This window comes from Toxotes jaculatrix, chromosome 14 (genome assembly GCF_017976425.1).
Source record: "Toxotes jaculatrix isolate fToxJac2 chromosome 14, fToxJac2.pri, whole genome shotgun sequence".
Lineage (NCBI taxonomy): Eukaryota > Metazoa > Chordata > Actinopteri > Toxotidae > Toxotes > Toxotes jaculatrix.
In genome coordinates, this window is record NC_054407.1 from 1,242,915 (window position 1) to 1,261,914 (window position 19,000).

General features: G+C 41.1%; 1 protein-coding gene and 1 non-coding gene across 2 annotated transcripts; both read right to left on the minus strand.

Moving 5' to 3' along the window:
* Positions 1 to 4,119: 4,119 nt before the first annotated feature.
* LOC121193324 (protein NLRC3-like) lies at positions 4,120 to 5,463 on the minus strand (the record flags this gene model as incomplete). Its single annotated transcript, XM_041055568.1, has 2 exons — positions 4,120 to 4,585; positions 4,631 to 5,463. Coding segments are annotated over 2 exons (1,299 nt in total), but the record flags the coding sequence as incomplete, so codon positions are not given.
* A 4,981-nt stretch (positions 5,464 to 10,444) lies between these two features.
* trnan-guu lies at positions 10,445 to 10,518 on the minus strand. The gene has a single exon. It is a non-coding gene; the product is annotated as a tRNA-Asn (tRNA).
* Between the last annotated feature and the right edge of the window lie 8,482 nt (positions 10,519 to 19,000).

The following is a 19,000-nucleotide window of genomic DNA, read 5'->3' on the forward strand; positions in this document are numbered from 1 at the left end:
ACTACTACTAATTATAATACATTGTATTTGTTGGTGTCTTTCCAAACAGCCAGCGACTCTTTACAATACAACAAGATTTGCAGTTAATGGACTGAAACATGTCAAACCAACAGTGTGGTTCTTTAAGTCTTTGCTCCTTAACACATTTAACAAGTCAATTCAACTCAATGAGAAAAGACCACAATTTACACACACACACACACACACACACACACACACACACAGAAGAACTGACATTAGTCCTGACACTTCACTGAAATGAACTTCAAGTGTTTTTCAATTGATTTGTACAAATATTAGTTCTGAGGATCTTCTGTATATTGTTGTGATAAAAATGGACTTTGAACAACTCACACTGGACATTTTCTACACTTCATTTAGAAAACATTAGTCTGCTGACTGTGACAAATACCAGTGTGTGAGTTCTGAAGGTTTCATTGAAGTCAACAGACATTGTTCATGACAACTGACTGAAATGAAGTGAAACTGAAGGAATAATTCTTAGTCTGAGAGAAGAAAAAGTCTCAACAACTGTTTCAAATCTCATTCATTCATTCATTCAAGATGAATGGATTCAGGTTCTGGATGAAGATAAACCAGGTTCAGTTGTGGATTAAAGATATAAGATCTACAACAGTAACAGACAGTGAACTGACCTCAGAGTCTCCAGTCTACAGTGTGGACTCTCCAGAAAACCACACAGCAGCTTCACTCCTGAATCCTGCAGCTTGTTGTAGCTCAGGTCCAGGTGTCTCAGATGGGAGGGGTTGGACTTCAGAGCTGAGGCCAGAGAAGCACAGCTGATCTCTGACAAACTGCAGGTGATCAATCTGAATAAAGAATAAATCATGTGGATAAAAATCATTTCTAATCCAATCAGATATGTCCTAATCAATGAGCTTTCACTGACATGAGTAGAGGGACTTTGTGTAATGCTGAGTCTATAAATCAGGCCAGGACCCAATAGCAGACAGGTGAGCAGTTCACAACAGTTTATTCACAATAGTCCAAAAAAGGAGAAGAAAAAAAAAAACAAAGGAAGACAGGAGAGAGGAGGGATTCCAGGGCGGCAGGGCTGGATCGGTAGCAACGGCGTAGTGAAGGCAGGAGGACGGAGACCGAGGAAGACTGCAGAGAAAAAAAAGGCACGGGGGTAAGTTTGAGTGAGAGTGAGTTGGTCCAAAAACAGGTAAGTAAATCCACAAAAGTTTTCTACGAGAAAGAGCACAGAGAAGTAGAGAGTAGTCACCACTGGAGATGACGAAACGATCTGGCGAGGGAAGACAGGACAGCCAAGCCTCTTATGGCTTTGCAGGGGGGAAACTGATTGCACCCCAATTGCGCACAGGTGAGCGCAATCAGCCTGAGCAGGAGAGTGGAGAAGAGAGGCACCGCCCCGGAATCCACTGCCTGAAAAAACACACCCACGCCAAGAACACACACACCTGCACACCCACACAGAAGAGAGAAAAGAAAGAAAAACAAACCAATACAGAAAAACCCCAGAAGCAGCCGAGCTGCCTCATGACACTTTGTCCTTCTCTTATTGTGGATCATCATAATGTCAGCCTTCTACACTCATCATCCAAATGTCACCACAACACTCATAACATGCTTGCATACCATACTGCTACTACTAGTAATAATAAGTAGAACATTTCTGCAGAAACTGTGAATGTGCCTTCTGTGCGGTGCATATTCAGGATAATCAGCTGTGAGATGCTGGATATTTGGACAAGTGAATGTGAGGGAGCATCATCCAGGAGCAGCTGAAGGACTTTGTGTGATGTTATTTGTGGCCCTGATAGTCCTACTAACATGTTATGCAGTGATATTGGTGATAATGTAACCATTGAAGGCTTTAACTGTATCACACAGGTTCACAGACACACTGAGTCATGTTTAAACCATTAAAGAGGACATTATATGGACTTTATTCATGTCCTGGAGACTTATCCTCACCCTGACCACAGTCACTACAGGTATCAAGACCTTGTTGATATCATTAGTCACAGCTGCGTTGATCTGACTTAAAGCTGCTGTTTGATATTTCCTGCTAGGAGAGGACAAGATGGCCGACAATAAAAATGGTCCCTGTGAGACTAAGAGTTAATTAATCTAATTAGAGTCAGTTTTCCACTTCTGTCCAGATACTGCTGAATCATTGGTTGCTATGGTGACTAGACCCTGGACCAGAGTGTAAATACACAGCAAAACCAGTGTGTATGCCCAGCAGACAACAGGGTATAGGACAAAACCACCAAATGCTCTGATAGTTTGAAACTTAAACGTCCTGTCAACAAAAGTTTTTCACCATGAGCATCACAAGGCTTCAGTGAAGACACTGATGTATTTTATATGTCCCTACTGTTTATGGTGTAGGAGCTGTAACATTTTAAATACTCCCATCATCTCTGTTCATAACAAGGACTGAAGAGCTCAGTGTAACATGGCAGTCTATGGGAGTTTTGGTCAGTACTCTCTGCACTTGAAGAAGACTGACTTAAAAACTGTAGGTCATGTCACAATGAGAGTAACACTGGGTGACAGAGGACACATTTCTCTACTTTTTGATACAGTGGGAAGAAAAAGTATGTGAACCTTTTGTAATTTCATGGTTTTCTGCATTAATTTGTCATAAAATGTGATCTGATCATCTAAGTCAAGAGTATTGACGAATAAATATTCAACTGAACAACAACTATTTGATCCCAAATTACAGATGGATTTAATGGAAAACTTTGGAAAATGTTCAGAAGCAAAGTCACATACACACAATGTAATGCTAATATTGCTGCTGGTAATAACAATAATAATAATAAAAAAAATAAATAAATAATAATAATAATAATAATATGTAACGAAGGATTTTGTTACCATGACTGTCGGGTTAAGTTTTGATTTTCAGAACGGCCTTTCTAACATAATAATAATAATAATAATAATAATACATTGTATTTGTTGGTGTCTTTCCAAACACCCAGTGAAACTTTACAATACAAGAAGATTTGCAGTAAATGGACTGAAACATGTCAAACCAACAGTGTGGTTCTTTAAGTCTTTGCTCCTTAACACATTTAACAAGTCAGTTCAACTCAATGAGAAAAGACCACAATTTACACACACACACACACACACTGAAGAACTGACATTAGTCCTGACACTTCATTGAAATGAACTTCAAAGGAAAGAAGAGTTTTTTCTTCATCAAGTGTTTTTCAATTGATTTGTACAAATATTAGTTCTGAGGATCTTCTGTATATTGTTGTGATAAAAATGGACTTTGAACAACTCACACTGGACATTTTCTACTATTTCAAGTCTCATTCATTCATTCAAGATGAATGGATTCAGGTTCTGGATGAAGATAAACCAGGTTCAGTTGTGGATTAAAGATAAAAGATCTACAACAGTAACAGACAGTGAACTGACCTCAGAGTCTCCAGTCTACAGTGTGGACTCTCCAGAAAACCACACAGCAGCTTCACTCCTGAATCCTGCAGCTTGTTGTCACTCAGGTCCAGGTGTCTCAGATGGGAGGGGTTGGACTTCAGAGCTGAGGCCAGAGAAGCACAGCTGATCTCTGACAACCTGCAGGACCTCAATCTGAATAAAGAATAAATCATGTGGATAAAAATCATTTGTAATCCAATCAGATATGTCCTAATCAATGAGCTTTCACTAACATGAGTAGAGGGACTTTGTCCTTCTCTTATTGTGGATCATCATAATGTCTCACACAGACATTACAGTCGAGTCTCACACAGTTCCCTCTGGGAGACACTAAAGCCTTTATACTACTGTTTCCTCACACACACAGTGATACTCAACAACACCTGGAGACACACAATGAGTCTTAAGATAAGTGGAGTCCTGCTAGAATCAGTTTTATCAGGTTTGCATGAATAAAAAAGACTCAAAATAACATGAATAGATTAACAAATGAATGTGGAATCTAACAGATAATAATCGATAAACAGAAAAACTTGATAGTAATAATCACAACTAACTCAAAAATCTACGTATGAATAATTTTATACTGTGTATATTTGAAAAACTAAACTACTAATCTACACTGAGTGATAATGTTAAAGATCATGTCTGGACTTACACAGCCTTTCTGCAGTTCCACACAGCTGGGATCAGCCTCCGTCGTCCCTCCTCTGATGTGTTGTACTTCTTCACGTCCAACTCATCCAGAACCTCCTCTGACATCTGCAGAACGTAGGCCAGAGCTGAACAGTGGATCTCAGGGAGTCTCTTCTCTGATCTGTTCTCTGACTTAAGGAACTCTTGGATCTCCTGATGTACTGAGCAGTCGTTCATCTCCATCAGACAGAGGAAGATGTTGATGCTTCTGTCAGGAGAGATATAACTTCTGTTCATCTCCTTCAGGTTGTTGATGGCTCTCTGGATGATTTCTGGTCTGTTCTCTGTCTGACCCAGAAGGCCTCCTAAGAGTCTCTGGTTGGACTCCAGAGACAGGCCATGAAGGAAGCGAACAAACAGGTCCAGGTGGCCATTTTTACTTTGGAGGGATTTCTTCATGGCATCACTCAGGAGGACATCGAGTGATGGGTAGCTGCTTTGATTGTTTCCAAAATGTTTAAAAATCTTCCTGATAAAAGACTCTGGCTTTGAGTCCCAGAGTTTGTCATCTTGTCCCAGGAAAGTCCTCAGCTCTCTTGTCTTCCTCTCTGTGTAACAGTGGAACATGTAGACTGCAGCCAGAAACTCCTGAATGCTCAGATGAACAAAGCAGTAGACTGTTTTCTGGAAGATCACACTCTCTCTTTTAAAGATCTCTGTACAAACTCCTGAGTAAACCGAGGCCTCTGTGACATCAAGACCACACTGCTCCAGGTCTTCTTGGTAGAACATGATGTTTCCTTTCTCCAGATGTTCAAACGCCAGCCTCCCCAGCTTCAGAAGAACTTCCCTGTCAGCCTCCGTCAGCTCCTGTGGACTCGTCTCATGTCCCTCATCATACTTATGCTTCTTCCTCTTTGTCTGAACCAGCAGGAAGTGTGAGTACAGGTCAGTCAGGGTCTTGGGCAGCTCTCCTCTCTGCTCTGTGGTCAACATGTGCTCCAGAACTGTAGCAGAGATCCAGCAGAAGACTGGGATCTGACACATGATGCGGAGGCTCCTGGATGTCTTGATGTGTGAGATGATTCTTCTGGACAGCTCTTCATCACTGGATCTCCTCCTGAAGTACTCCTCCTTCTGGGCGTCAGTGAAGCCTCGTACTTCTGTTACCCTGTCAACACATGCAGGAGGGATCTGATTGGCTGCCGCAGGTCGGGAAGTTATCCAGACCAGAGCCGAGGGAAGCAGATTCCCCTGGATGAGGTTTGTCAGCAGCACGTTGACAGATGACTTCTGTGAGACATCAGACACGACCTCCCTGTTGTTGAAATCCAGTGAAAGTCTGCTTTCATCCAGGCCATCAAAGATGAACAACACTTTACAGACAGCGAGCTTCTCTGCTGTGAGCTTCTTTAATGTTGGATGGAAAATGTGGAGCAGCATGAGAAGACTGTACTGCTCATCTTTGATCAGGTTCAGCTCTCTGAATGAAAGCAGAACCAGCAGACTGACGTCTTGGTTTTCAGAGCCCTCTGCCCAGTCCAGAGTGAACTTCTGCACTGAGAAGGTTTTTCCAACACCAGCGACGCCGTTCGTCAGAACGACTCTGATGCGTCTCTGTTGGTCAGGTAAGGCTTTAAAGATGCCGTGGCACTTGATTGGAGTGTCATGGAGGGTCTCCATCTTGGAAGCTTTCTCCAGCTGCCTCACCTCATGTTGGGTATTAACCTCTTCACTCTGTCCCTCTGTGATGTAGAGCTCAGTGTAGATCCTGTTGAGGAGGGTTTCACTTCCTGTTCCATCAGTTCCTTCAGTCACACGTTCACATCTCCTCCTCAGACTGATCTTATGTTCATCTAAAACCTCCTGCAGACCACTATCTGCTGAAAATCTGCTGACACAGAAGAAACAATGTCAGACTAAAGAAAGAGAATCTGAGAATCTGCTCATTTCTTTCATCAGCTGCATAAAAACTAAAGACAAGCAAAGAAAAGCTTTTTCATTTTGTGCTATTTCTAATCATCTTAAATGCCAAAGCTGTATGATAGAACAAATGACTCTGTATCAAAGCACAGCTCCTGTTGTCAGAGATGATGACATGAGCAGACAGATGTACAGTCTTACTTTGGACAGTGCTGCTCTGACTGACTGTCTGCAGTCCAGCTCTTGTTCTGGATCTTTCTCTCAGATTTTATATCTTATACATTTTCCAACAAATATTTGAACTTACTGAGATACTCTTGGATGTTTTGGGTGGATTACTGTGAGATTGTTGGGATTCTTTCAGGCTCTGATCATGTATTTTATCTTGATGATGTATTGAGTCCTATCAGCTCGTTGTCATGTTGGCCATTTAACTCATGAAGACCCTGTAGGGTCAAAGTGTTTCCTTTTTCAGTCTGATCAAACTTTGTTGGGAGCTACAATCCAGTGTGAGGACATTCTGCTCCTTCAACAGTCATTAAATCCCAGAAACCTGACAACAAATGATTTTAGCAGCACGGCCTGTGCTGAGACTAAATGTTCTGTTGATTGTTGTGAACAAATATCCAGATTTGGTTCACAATGTCTAGAAGCTGTTAAAGGCTCAGACGTGTAAATCATTAAAGTGGAGCCTCCAACATGGAGACACTGTGTTTCTACTTTGTCCTTCTTTTCATTGACAGGTCTACAGACTCTGGAAGTGGCAATCAGGCTCATGTTCATACACCAACTCTCACACTGACTGAGACTGAGAAAACAGTAACATGAGAAAGCTCTGCTTTATAAATCTGCTGAAAAGAGTGTGTGTGCATATTTCTGTCTTTGTGTGGACACAGAGTTTTATGGATCTGGTCCCTGGTGTCTTCCTGTTTCCTTCAAATATGTCTGAGAACTGAATCATCCTCAGGACAGTTTACACTAGAAACAGTCTCTTACTTTGTGTCTGAGGGTCCAGGTTCATTACTGAAGTCGGGAGGATTAAACTCTTTGGACCTGTCACTCTTCACAGACAGACAGCTGGATCCTGGAGACTCTGCTCTCAGTCTGTGGTCCTGACCTCTGAAAACACAAACACATTTTATTCATATCACATCAATCACTGATAAATTCATTGATGTGTTTTAATAGTTTCTGGCTCAGATGAATCAGATCTATCAGGCTGTGATACACGTTCTGTGTGGGTTTGACTCTGCACATGGGATTTATTGGTAATAAGAAAAATGAAGAAAATCAGTGTAGAGAAAGTAGACATATTCTTTAATCAGATCATTTCAAAAGAAACAAGCAGCCTCAGCAGTCAGTATTAAAACACTGATGAGCCAGAAGAACCAGGAAGAACTGATTTTCTGTCGACACTACGGCAGCTGTTTCAGGCAGAGACGACAACTGCAGGACCTCAACACACTAAACACTGTTATAGCCCAAAGTTTGGAGGTTCACAGGTTTGTAGCAGTTCTCTTACTTTGTGTCTGAGGGTCCAGGTTCATTACTGAAGTCTGGAAGATTTCCCTCTTTAGACCTGTCACTCTTCATAGACAGACAGCTGGATCCTGGACACTCTGCTCTGTCCTCTTCTTCCTCCACACAAACACTCATCTTCAGGACTTCAGTCAGTCTGAGAAGGAAACCAGTAAAACAGGCTGTGAGCTCAGACACAAAGAATCAGAAGAAACAAGTCTGATCAAGAGTCACATGCAAGACTGAGAGAACAGGAAGTAACACACTCAATGTTCTTTCTTCCTTTTCTGTCTCTTTGTGTGGACAGAAGTTCATCCTGACTCTTCTTTCCTCTACAGTCCACAGGGAGAAAACTGACTCAGAGACTTTGACAGTAAAATAATAATAATGTTGTATTAACACTCACCCTGCCTCAGCCTTCAGTTTTCCTCCTCCTGCTCTGTTTAGTTCAAATGGAGCCTGAACTAACTGACTGAACACTTTCAGTTTTACCTGCTCCTCCCCTCTCCATTTACAGGAAGTCACACAATCTACCTGTGTGTGTGTGTGTTTTTGTGTTTCTGTGTATTGTTTACAAGTTTAGAACTTGTTTCACTTAATGTAATTTCTGCTTGTTAAAATCATGATTGTGTTTTTAACTAAATCAGATTCAACTTAGTGATTTTACAGACTGGTCCCTGTTCCTGCTTCTGCTTTGCATTTCTTGTTTTATGTTGAAGTCATGTTTCTCTTGTTTTAGTTTCAGTTTTTCCTGTTTTATTTTGAAGCCCCGTTCCTTGTGTATCTGTTCCTAGACTACTTCCTCTCTCTGTCTGGTTTCCCACCTTGTTGATTGTGTGCCCCGCCCTAATGTGAATCACCTGTGGCCAGTTACCTTCTGTGTATTTAAGTCTTGTTGCTCCTTTGTCTCTTGGTCAGTTTGTCTGTGTTTGTCCTGTGTTCTGTCCATTTTTGTGTCCTAGTCTTTTTCTGCTCGTCTGTTCCTGCGGCCCAAGTTTGTACTTGTCCCTGCCTTGGTCTTCTTGTGGATTTTTGCCTGAGCTGTATACCTGTGAACATCTGGATCTACACCTGTGACTCTTTTTAGAATCCTGAACTTTCAAGTTACACTTTTTTTCCACTCCACGAGAACACTGTGAGTGATCCCTGAAGTTTGTTTCATGGCTTAAGGACTTTGTAACCAGTGATTTTTTCTTATTAAAGAAAATCATCTTCCTTCAGTCTGCCTGGTGGTGTCTGCATTTGGGTCCTCATCCCTTTTGCTCTTGGCCACAGCTGCCATCATAACAATTACAGCAGAATTATATTTTTTAAAATAGAAGGCTATTTTTTTTTAACTTTAAATGTGTTACATAAATATTGTAATATTTTTTGGTAAATTATGGCATTTGGACATTTTTTTTAAATGGCAAGACAAATGTTTTATGGTTGGTGTCATTTTATTACATTAAATACTGATTCAGTTTATGAGATTTTTTTTAAATTATATAACAAAACCCAACTTACTAAGTTCAGTGGCACTATCAGGAATGCTGTTGTTGAACCATGTTTCCACAAACACAAAGACACAACACTCACAGACTTGTGAGGTGGACCGAAGTAAATGTACATGATCCAGCTTGTTGTCCAGCGAGCATACTTTGGACAGTACGATGGTGGGGATGGCAGGCTTGTGTGGGTTGTGTGGGCTTGGGAGGATAGAAGTTCTTATGTGAGTCTTGTAGCTCTGTATCTGCCAGCAGATCTGCAGAGCTCCATTATAGATGGATGTTTCAAACAGCACCTTTGAACTAAAGAAGACAATGTTATTCATTAGTTTCTGTTAGTTTGTTTAACTCCAGTAAGAGTTTGACGATCGACCTGAGTGAACACACTGAGTTCAAGGTGAAGAGTGAGTGAGGTCTGAAGAAGAGTTCAGAGTGCTGAGTCACAGACTGAACATTCTAGAACAGAACTCATGTCACACATTCCAGAAGGTCACCAAGGAAACGCTTTGATCAAATATCCTGTTGTTCAATAAGGAATAAAGAGTCAAACCAGCCTTAAAACACCACTGTGAAATGATGCAAACAGAATATATGAAACTATTTGGTCATCACAGCCCAGCTGATCATTACACATCAACATTTTATTACTCAGCAAAATCCACTGCTGTGCTTTGCTGTAAAGGATAAGGCTGATGATATTTAATTTAGAAATCATATATTACAAGTACAATGAGCAGTAATAATCACAGTACATCTTATACAAAAGACACATGTATTGAATTTGTTAAAATTCTAAAAGTTTTACAGTGTTGACAAAAATCTTTTCTACAATAAGAGCCATGTGTCTGGAACGTTGCAGTCAGTTCACGAGCAGATCACAAGACACGTGACCAGACAAGGGAAATGTCAGTGAAGACCATAAAGTGCCACTATATGTAGACATTATCTAAGTGTGTGTGTTCACTCTGTGAGTCACCTGCTCACTTCTATTCAGTTTAACTCTAAACTCTTTTTCCTTCCCTGTATCCTCAGGTGTTTTGGGTCAGTGAGTCACTGAGGTTCACAGGTGAATTCACAAAAATTAGACATTTATACAGTTATACTTTATTGATCCCTCCTGGGGAAATGACTCTCTGCATTTTACCCACACAAAGTGAATGAAACATACACACAAGCACTAGAGACACTGTGGCAGGGGGCTTCCCTAGAAGGAGCCCGGGGAGCTGGGGTAGATCGGTGCCTTGCTCAGGGGCACCACAGCCATGGTCACAGAGGCAGGGGGGGGCGCATCTCCTTCACCACCAGCCATATCATTGTGCATATCCCTGGTGTTTGGTCGAGGAATTGAACCGGCGACCCTCCAATCACCGGGTGGTCCAAAGCCGCACCACCTGCACCACGGCAGATCCCAAAAACACTTTGTCATCCGTCCCTGGGTGGGCTTGAACCACCAACCTTTCGGTTAACAGCCGAACGCGCTAACCGATTGCGCCACAGAGACTGACGTTCAAAGGTACTAACAAAACCAAGCAGAACAGGTAGACTAGAATCAGGATTTCAAACTCCAAAAAGAAACACTTTAATTTTATTTCCTGGTCTTTTGAGGATTGAATATTGTAAACATAAATGTGTTACAGCAGTGATTACATTCTTTTAAATGTAAGGCTCAGTGGTTGACTGGAGAGCAGGAACTGGTCTGAGGCTGGTTGGAGCTCTGGGCTGTTCACAAAGCTTCAGAGCCATTCAGGAAGTGACTCTGTAACCATGGCTTCATTGAAACCTCTTTGTGCAGACTCAGGCAATCTGATTAATGAGCATATTTTAATAAGAAAGTCTTACAGAGTCTGTTCAGCCAGGAAACAAAACTCAGAAAAAAACAGAAGTGTCCACGTAGAGAAAATTCCAAAACATAAACTTAGGGAAACTAAGATGTCTTACTGAAACCAAAACAGCAAAAGAGGTGAATCCAAAGAAACATGAGGAACTGAATAGAGACAAACCGATATGTTTTTTTCAGGACCGATACCGATTATTAGTAGTCACGGAGGCCAATAACCAATATTTAGAGCCAATATTCATGTGCAGTAAAAGTGAAAATATTGGCGTCAAAAATTTGAGTAATATAAACTCAAACACTAAACTTTGTTTAAATGCCTTAAGCATATCTTTATTAAACAGCTTCAGATTTGCAACACGTTAAAGGTTTTTCTTTTTATCTTAGACAACAGACATCTTTGTTTTAAAATTCTAACCAAAAGTGTAGGGAGGTCCCAGGGTCAGCAGCATCTCTTATAAAGTTAACTGAAAATCTAAATAAATAAATAAATAAATAGCTTCCTGAAATTTTATAAAGTAAATAAAACAAAGTCAAATAAAATTTGCAGATTGTGGTGTTAAAAGCAGAGTTGTTCAGCGTGCTCTCCAGTCAGACGGCTTCTCTTGCTCTAATAAATAGCAGAGACTTCACTGAAGACTTCAGTCTGTCCATCTGAAATGAGGGTTTGAAAAAAAGAGAGAGAGTTAAAAGTGGGGCCACATGCTGACATATGCTCAACTCATCATGCTTCATTTATTACAGCATTTGGGAAGTTGATTTTATTATGTTTTTATTATGATCTCTCATCGGTCGCTGGATTAAAAAGAAGGCCGATGCCGATATGCATCAAAATGCTGAATATCGGCTCCGATAATCGGTCGATCTCTACTGGTGTGTGTCATTTGTCCCTGTCTGTCTTCTCCACCTGTACGTGTGTGTGTCCTGTGTGTGTATGTGTGTTCAGGCCAGAGTGTGGTGACCTACTTGCCATTCCCCTCAATTCACCTGCGCACCTGACAGCTATCACATCATCACCCCACCTCCAGTCATGAACACACACACACACACACACACACACCTGATACACATCACACAAACTTCATTCACACTGAGGAGGCAAAGGACAGCTTACCAATTCTCCAACACAGCTGTGTCCATAACAAGAACATAAACCTATATGATCAGTAACATAGAATGACTTATTGGATCATTTGGTATAGCAATCATTAAATCATTAAAGCTGTTCACCTGTGCCTTTCCCTCTGTGACAGGCCGAAGATAATCATTACAATACAGGTCCAGGTGATGATCATTTATACTGAGCTATACTGTTCATGCTGCAGGTGACAAGGAAGCTAGGAGACCTGTTGAGGAACCTCCAGACACCTAATATACTGAATACTGAGGAACTGTTTTTGTTTTTTTATTTAAGATGCTTTCAGAAGTGTTGAAAAGTTAGTTTTGGGTGGTTGTTCAGAGGTTTATTCTTAACACCCACAGGAGAAATTGAATCATATCTTGTGATTCAATGGAGTTGACTGTTATTTTGTCAGAAACCAACAGTAATTAACCTTTCCCTCTTGTTCACTGTGCATGCTGTGATATGTCCTCATGTCCACTAAAAGATCAGTCTTGATATAGATAAAGAGATCACACAAATGGCAGGTCTTTGAATGCACAGTGTAAAGGTCATGTCATGTCATCATCTGCTGCTTATCTGGGTCCAGGCCCAGGTCGCGGGGTCAGCCCACATTGCACCGAAGTCCCACGGCACAGTGTAAAGGTGTGTTTTCAAAGTTTTATCATTGTACAGAAATACTGTACATATTTTCTACTTTGACTTTTTTAAATTTAGATTCAAGATTCAAGATTTTCTTTATTTCATGTGGTATTTACAAAAATACACAGGCTGATACGAAATGTTGTTTCTCACCAGCTTCTGACATTAAAATAAACAGTGGGTAGAGAAAGAAAATTGTTAAACTAGAAACTAAGAAACTCTAAAGTGACTAAAGTGACTGTGACATTCTCTGTCTCACTGCAGTGTGGGTGCGTGGGTGTGTGGATGGATGGGGAGGGGCCACAGTCCGTTCATCAGTCTCACCACTTGTGCAAAGAAGCTGTTCAGCATCCTGCTGGATCTGCAGCTGATGCTCCTGGACCTCTTGCTGGACAAGAAGGGGGGAGAACAGGCCATGAGAGGGGTGGTTGAGAGTCACTGATGATGGAGATTGCTCCTTAAATGCAGCGCTGCTGGTAGATCTCCTTCAGGAACAGGAGAGGGGCACCAACAATTCTGATGGCAGTCTTAAATGTCTCGCTGTCGTTGCTCGTGGACCCTGCAGCTGCCAAACCAGGACGTGAAGCTGAGCCTCAGGATGTTTTCGATGGTGCCCCTGTAAAATGTGATGAGGTGAGGTGTGGGGAGTCCTGACTTTCTGAGTCTCCAGAGGGGGTGGAGACGTTTTTGTCTAACCCTAACCCTTTTTTGATGAGATGTGTGTGGTGATCTTTGCCAGATTTCCTGAAATCAATCACCATTTTCTTTTGTTTTGTCCACATTGATGGTGAGGTTGTGGGATCTGCACCACACTTCAAGCTGCTCCACCTCCAGTCTGTGAGCAGACTCATCATTGTTGTTAACCCTGTTGTGTTGTCTGCAAACTTAACTGTGTGGTTGGTGCTGGATCTGGTTGTACAGTCATGTGTGGCTCAGGACACACCCCTGAGATGGATCTTAATGTGTGACTGTCTGCTGCTGCTTTGTCAGGAAGCTGAGTACCAGTTGCAGGTTGCAGTGTTCACACCCAGCAGCCTCAGCTTTTCCACCAGCTGCTGTGGAGTGATTGTATTAAAAGCTGAAGTCAATGAAAAGGACTCTGGTGTAGGTGTTCTTCCTCTCCAGGTGTGACAGCGTGAGGTGGAGTGTGGTGGAGATGGTGTCTGTTTTATAAGCAAATTGAAGGGGGTCCAGGTTTATTGGGAGATTGTTCTTAATATGTTTCAAAACCAGCTGCTCAAGACATTTGGTCACAGGTGGTGTGAGGGCCACTGGGTGAAAGTCATTCAGGCAGGCTGGATCTGACTTCTTTGGGACTGGAATAATAGTGGTGCTTTTGAGGCAGGTGGGTACGACTGCCTGCCTGAGGGATGTGTTGAAGATGTCTGCAAAGACACCTTTCAATTGCTCTGCACAATCCTTTAAAACACGTCCAGGGATGTTGTCCAGTCCAAAGGCCTTTCTCACTTCAGCAGTGGACAGCTGGAGTGCCTGGTCTCTGGATGGTAGTGGGAGCGTCTGTGCCTGGATGGTGCTTTTGACCTCAAACCGTACATAAGAGGGATTCAGTTCATCTGGTAGAGAGCGGTTGTTTTGGCATATCGTTCAGGGAGGGGCCTTGTTGTCAGTGATGTTCTGAAAACCCTTCCACAGTCGACGTGGCTTCGTCCTCTCTCTGATCCCTGTGACAGGTTCTTCCTTGTCAGACTATTTGCTGCAGCATCCCCAGATTTATATGCAGAGTTCCAGGCTCTCAGCAGAGAGCAAACTTTTTTGTTTGTGGTTGGCTCGCCTCTTGATGGTTTTATTAATGCATTTATTAATGTTGTCAGTGACAGACACAGTATATTCCTGAAGGTCAGAAACATTGTCATATGTTGCTGCTTCTGAAAATGTCCCACTGACTGGTCTCAAAGCAGTGGTCTCACTCTAACCTGTCTGACCTCTGGCTTGACCTGTTTCACTCTGGGTTTGTAAGCTGGTGTGAGCATAACAGCTGGATGGTCAGAGTTACCAACATGGGGGAGGACAGCAGCTCTGGAAGAGTCCTTGTTGTTTGTAGACATTTGTAGACGGTCCAGGGTGTCCTGTCCCCTGGTTGCAATGTCCACATAATTGTTTCCTTGTATTGAGTGAGACAGGTATTGATTGAACTGCATTAACTAACTGTCATTGATAGTGATGCTGAATTATGTTAGAATTTAAAGAACTTTCCAGCAGGTTGTCAGAATAATTATTGGATTTATTGTTAGTGTTAGGAAACAGCCTTTAAACCATTCAATTCAATACACACAGGAAACAATACAGAAATTCAGAGGTTCATTAAAACTCAGGGACACACTGCTGCATTTAAATAACACATCACAGAGAGTTCAGAGCTGTTAGATAAATGAGTTATATGGTTTAAAAAATCCAGATAAACAGAAAATGGAAGTTACAGAAAAAAAAACATTGTCTAAAGGAAGCTTGACCTCATGACCTCAGTATTTCTAAAGTCCTGACTACAGCCTTAATGAGCAGAGAAAATCTTCTGTTCAGCTCCTGAAGGTGAAACCCCAAATACACAGTCACAGTATTTCAGGAGTGGTACTTGTAGTGTTTCATGTAGTACTGAGAATGGCTGTAAAAGATTTAGAACTTTTTAAATAACTGTATTAATGAGACAGTATAAAAGCAGATTTTAATAGTATTCTTTAATATTTACATTTCTCAGGAACTATAAGATCAATAGGAATTCCAATTGGTGTGTTATTTTTAGAAGTAGTTCATAGTAATATCTATACTACTTGCAGAAGTAGTGAAAGTAATTGCATCAGAGTAACTGATAGTGATTTAGCTTTGTTTACTGTTTATGTCATTCTAATAACATGTTATACTATGATACAGTTTGTATAATTGAATTATTATATTTGAAGAAAGGCTCCATTGTTTTTTCCACTTTAAATGTTCTGCCTGCCTCAGTTTGTGAATTTGTTCCTGTACAAGCTCCAGTCATGTTCTCACATGAATGAAATGGCCAATCACAAAATTCACCAGCCTCAGCCAATCAGAAAATTGGATGCACCCTCTGAATTAAATATTATCTGCAGTACCAGAGTGTGTTCAATAGTTAAATTACTGCATAACTCTGAACCTCTAAGATCTGCAAGACAGAAAAAATAATGTGGAAATTAGCTGCAATTCTCCATCACACCACATGATGGAGCTAATCTAATTTATCAGTTTAGGTTCAGCATCTGTGAATGAATTAAAAAAAAAAGTCCAGGTGGAGGGTGGAGGAGGTGGAGGAGTCTCAGTGTGTCTGCAGAGACTGTGTAGAAGGACAGAGCAGCAGCAGAGCAGTCCAGATACACTGATGATTCTCTTTCAGATCCAGAGGAACACACAGGGATGATGGTGGACTTGACAGTGGAGCTGTTCTCAGAGCAGTTCAGACTGCAGCACTGAGAGTCTTCTCCACTTCTTCTGGTTCCTCTGTCAGTCACTGCTGGATGAAGCTCTCCTCTCCACTCTACCTCCCAGTAACATGGACCAATCAGAGCCTCTCTACACACAAGCTGCTGCTGCTTCAACCTCTCTGGATCATCAGGACACAGCTCGTCCTCTCTCAACACACACACACCATTGTCTTCACTCTCTCATTTGGAAAGATCAGTACCTCCATCTGTTGAGAGAAGAAGACAGACAACAGAGGTGATAAGTCAGCATGAAGTCATGAAGCTTCATTACTGCACAAACAGTTTAGTGATGGATTCACTGCTGTTACATGTCAACTCATGTTCCATTTAAAGAAAGAGTCTCTGTGTGTTGATGAACATCTGATCTGCTTCTGAAATATCAGCTGACAAATAAACATGGAGGCTGTCACTGAAAGTATCTGACAGATGGACACATATACAGATGTGATCACTGGACTTCAGCAGAGGTTCTGCTCTGTATCAGACCACATGCTTCCAAAATGTCATGATGCTTCTCTGAAATCAGAGCCAGTGATTTGCAGGCTGCAGTCAGACTGATCTCAGAGCTGTGACAAAGATCAAACTCATCAATTCTTTAGTGTTGAAATGAGAGAACAAACAGTCTCAGATCAGATTTGATGCTACGACACTTTGATGAATGAGGACCACTGTCTCTACACATCTTGTGAGGCTGTCAGCTGTAATCCAGCTCTACTTCCTGTAGACATGAACACAACAACAACAGTCGTCTTCACATCACCTCAAACACACAATCACAATCAGGCTTGTGGCTGATCTGATTGGCTGACTGCTGTCTGTCTCTCTGTTTTTCTGTCCAATCATGAAGCCTGTCACCATTCTCCTCTCACAGCTTCAATGAGGAAAGCAGCCACTGAGAAGGTTGGAGGTTTACAGGAGACACTGGATCTTTGCTTTGATACGAACTGTGTTTAGGACAATACTGATGAAAGCAGCATGGACTGACTCCAACCCTCTACTGACCTCAGAGTCTCCAGTCTACAGTCTGGACTCTTCACAAGATCAGACAGATCCTTCACTCCTGAATCCTGCAGTCTGTTCATCCTCAGGTCCAGGTCTCTCAGATGGGAGGGGTTGGACTTCAGAGCTGAGGCCAGAGAAGCACAGCTGATCTCTGACAAACTGCAGGAATTCAATCTGAATAAAGAATAAATCATGTGGATAAAAATCATTTCTAATCCAATCAGATATGTCCTAATCAATGAGCTTTCACTGTTTATAAAAGATACATACAATTTAATAGTACAACTATCAGTACAAATACTACTACTACTATAATAATAATAATAATAATATCTAGACCAGGGGTGTCCAAACTTTTTGGTGAGGTGAACGTGTGTGGGGGCCGACCATTCAGCCTCACATTCTTTTACCATTAAATGCAAATGAACAATTTGATAAATTTTTTATTGCAAATGACATAGTTTTCATTTCACATAAAGCACAAATAAATCTAAACAAGGTTTTACCAAAATCACTTTGCCTTTCATATGTGAAAACTACATAAAATGAAGAAAAAGTCTGACTTTCGGGAAGATATAATTTCATTTGAAACATTACAATATTATTCACCATTGAACGCTCACTGTAAACTTGTAAATTCAAAATGTGAAGAGGGAAATACAAACACACACACACACACACACACTGAAGAACTGACATTAGTCCTGACACTTCATTGAAATGAACTTCAAGTGTTTTTCAATTGATTTGTACAAATATTAGTTCTGAGGATCTTCTGTATATTGTTGTGATAAAAATGGACTTTGAACAACTCACACTGGACATTTTCTACACTTCATTTAGAAAACATTAGTCTGCTGACTGTGACAAATACCAGTGTGTGAGTTCTGAAGGTTTCATTGAAGTCAACAGACATTATTCATGACAACTGACTGAAATGAAGTGAAACTGAAGGAATAATTCTTAGTCTGAGAGAAGAAAAAGTCACAATATGGAACAATAACTATTTCAAATCTCATTCATTCATTCATTCATTCATTCAAGATGAATGGATTCAAGTTGTGGATGAAGATAAACCAGGTTCAGTTGTGGATTAAAGATATAAGATCTACAACAGTAACAGACAGTGAACTGACCTCAGAGTCTCCAGTCTACAGTGTGGACTCTCCAGAAAACCACACAGCAGCTTCACTCCTGAATCCTGCAGCTTGTTGTCTCTCAGGTCCAGGTGTCTCAGATGGGAGGGGTTGGACTTCAGAGCTGAGGCCAGAGAAGCACAGCTGATCTCTGACAAACTGCAGTAACTCAATCTGAATAAAGAATAAATCATGTGGATAAAAATCATTTCTAATCCAATCAGATATGTCCTAATCAATGAGCTTTCACTAACATGAGCAGAGGGACATTGTCCTTCTCTTATTGTGGATCATCATAATGTCAGCCTTCTACACACATCATCCAAATGTCACCACAACATTCATACAACTATTCATGTCAACACAGATTCATAACATGCTGCTGAGCTCAGTCAAGTCTGGAATTAGAAGATAAAGATCAAATCAGACATGTTGGACTAAAAACTGACTTTGATTCATCACTGAAATGGATCAAACTTCAAATGTTCAGTCCTGATCCAGGAAAAATGTCTTGCTTGGTCCTGGTCTCTATCCTGCAGATCAGCTCAGGAAATCCACAACTAAACACATATTCAACTGAACAACAACTATTTGATCCCAAATTACAGATGGATTTAATGGAAAACTTTGGAAACTGCTCAGCAGCAAATTCACATACAATGTAATACTACTACTACTAATAATAATAATAACAATACTAACAATACTACTACTACTACTACTACTACTACTACTAATAATAATAATAATAATGCATTGTATTTGTTGATCTACTACAGTAACAGACAGTG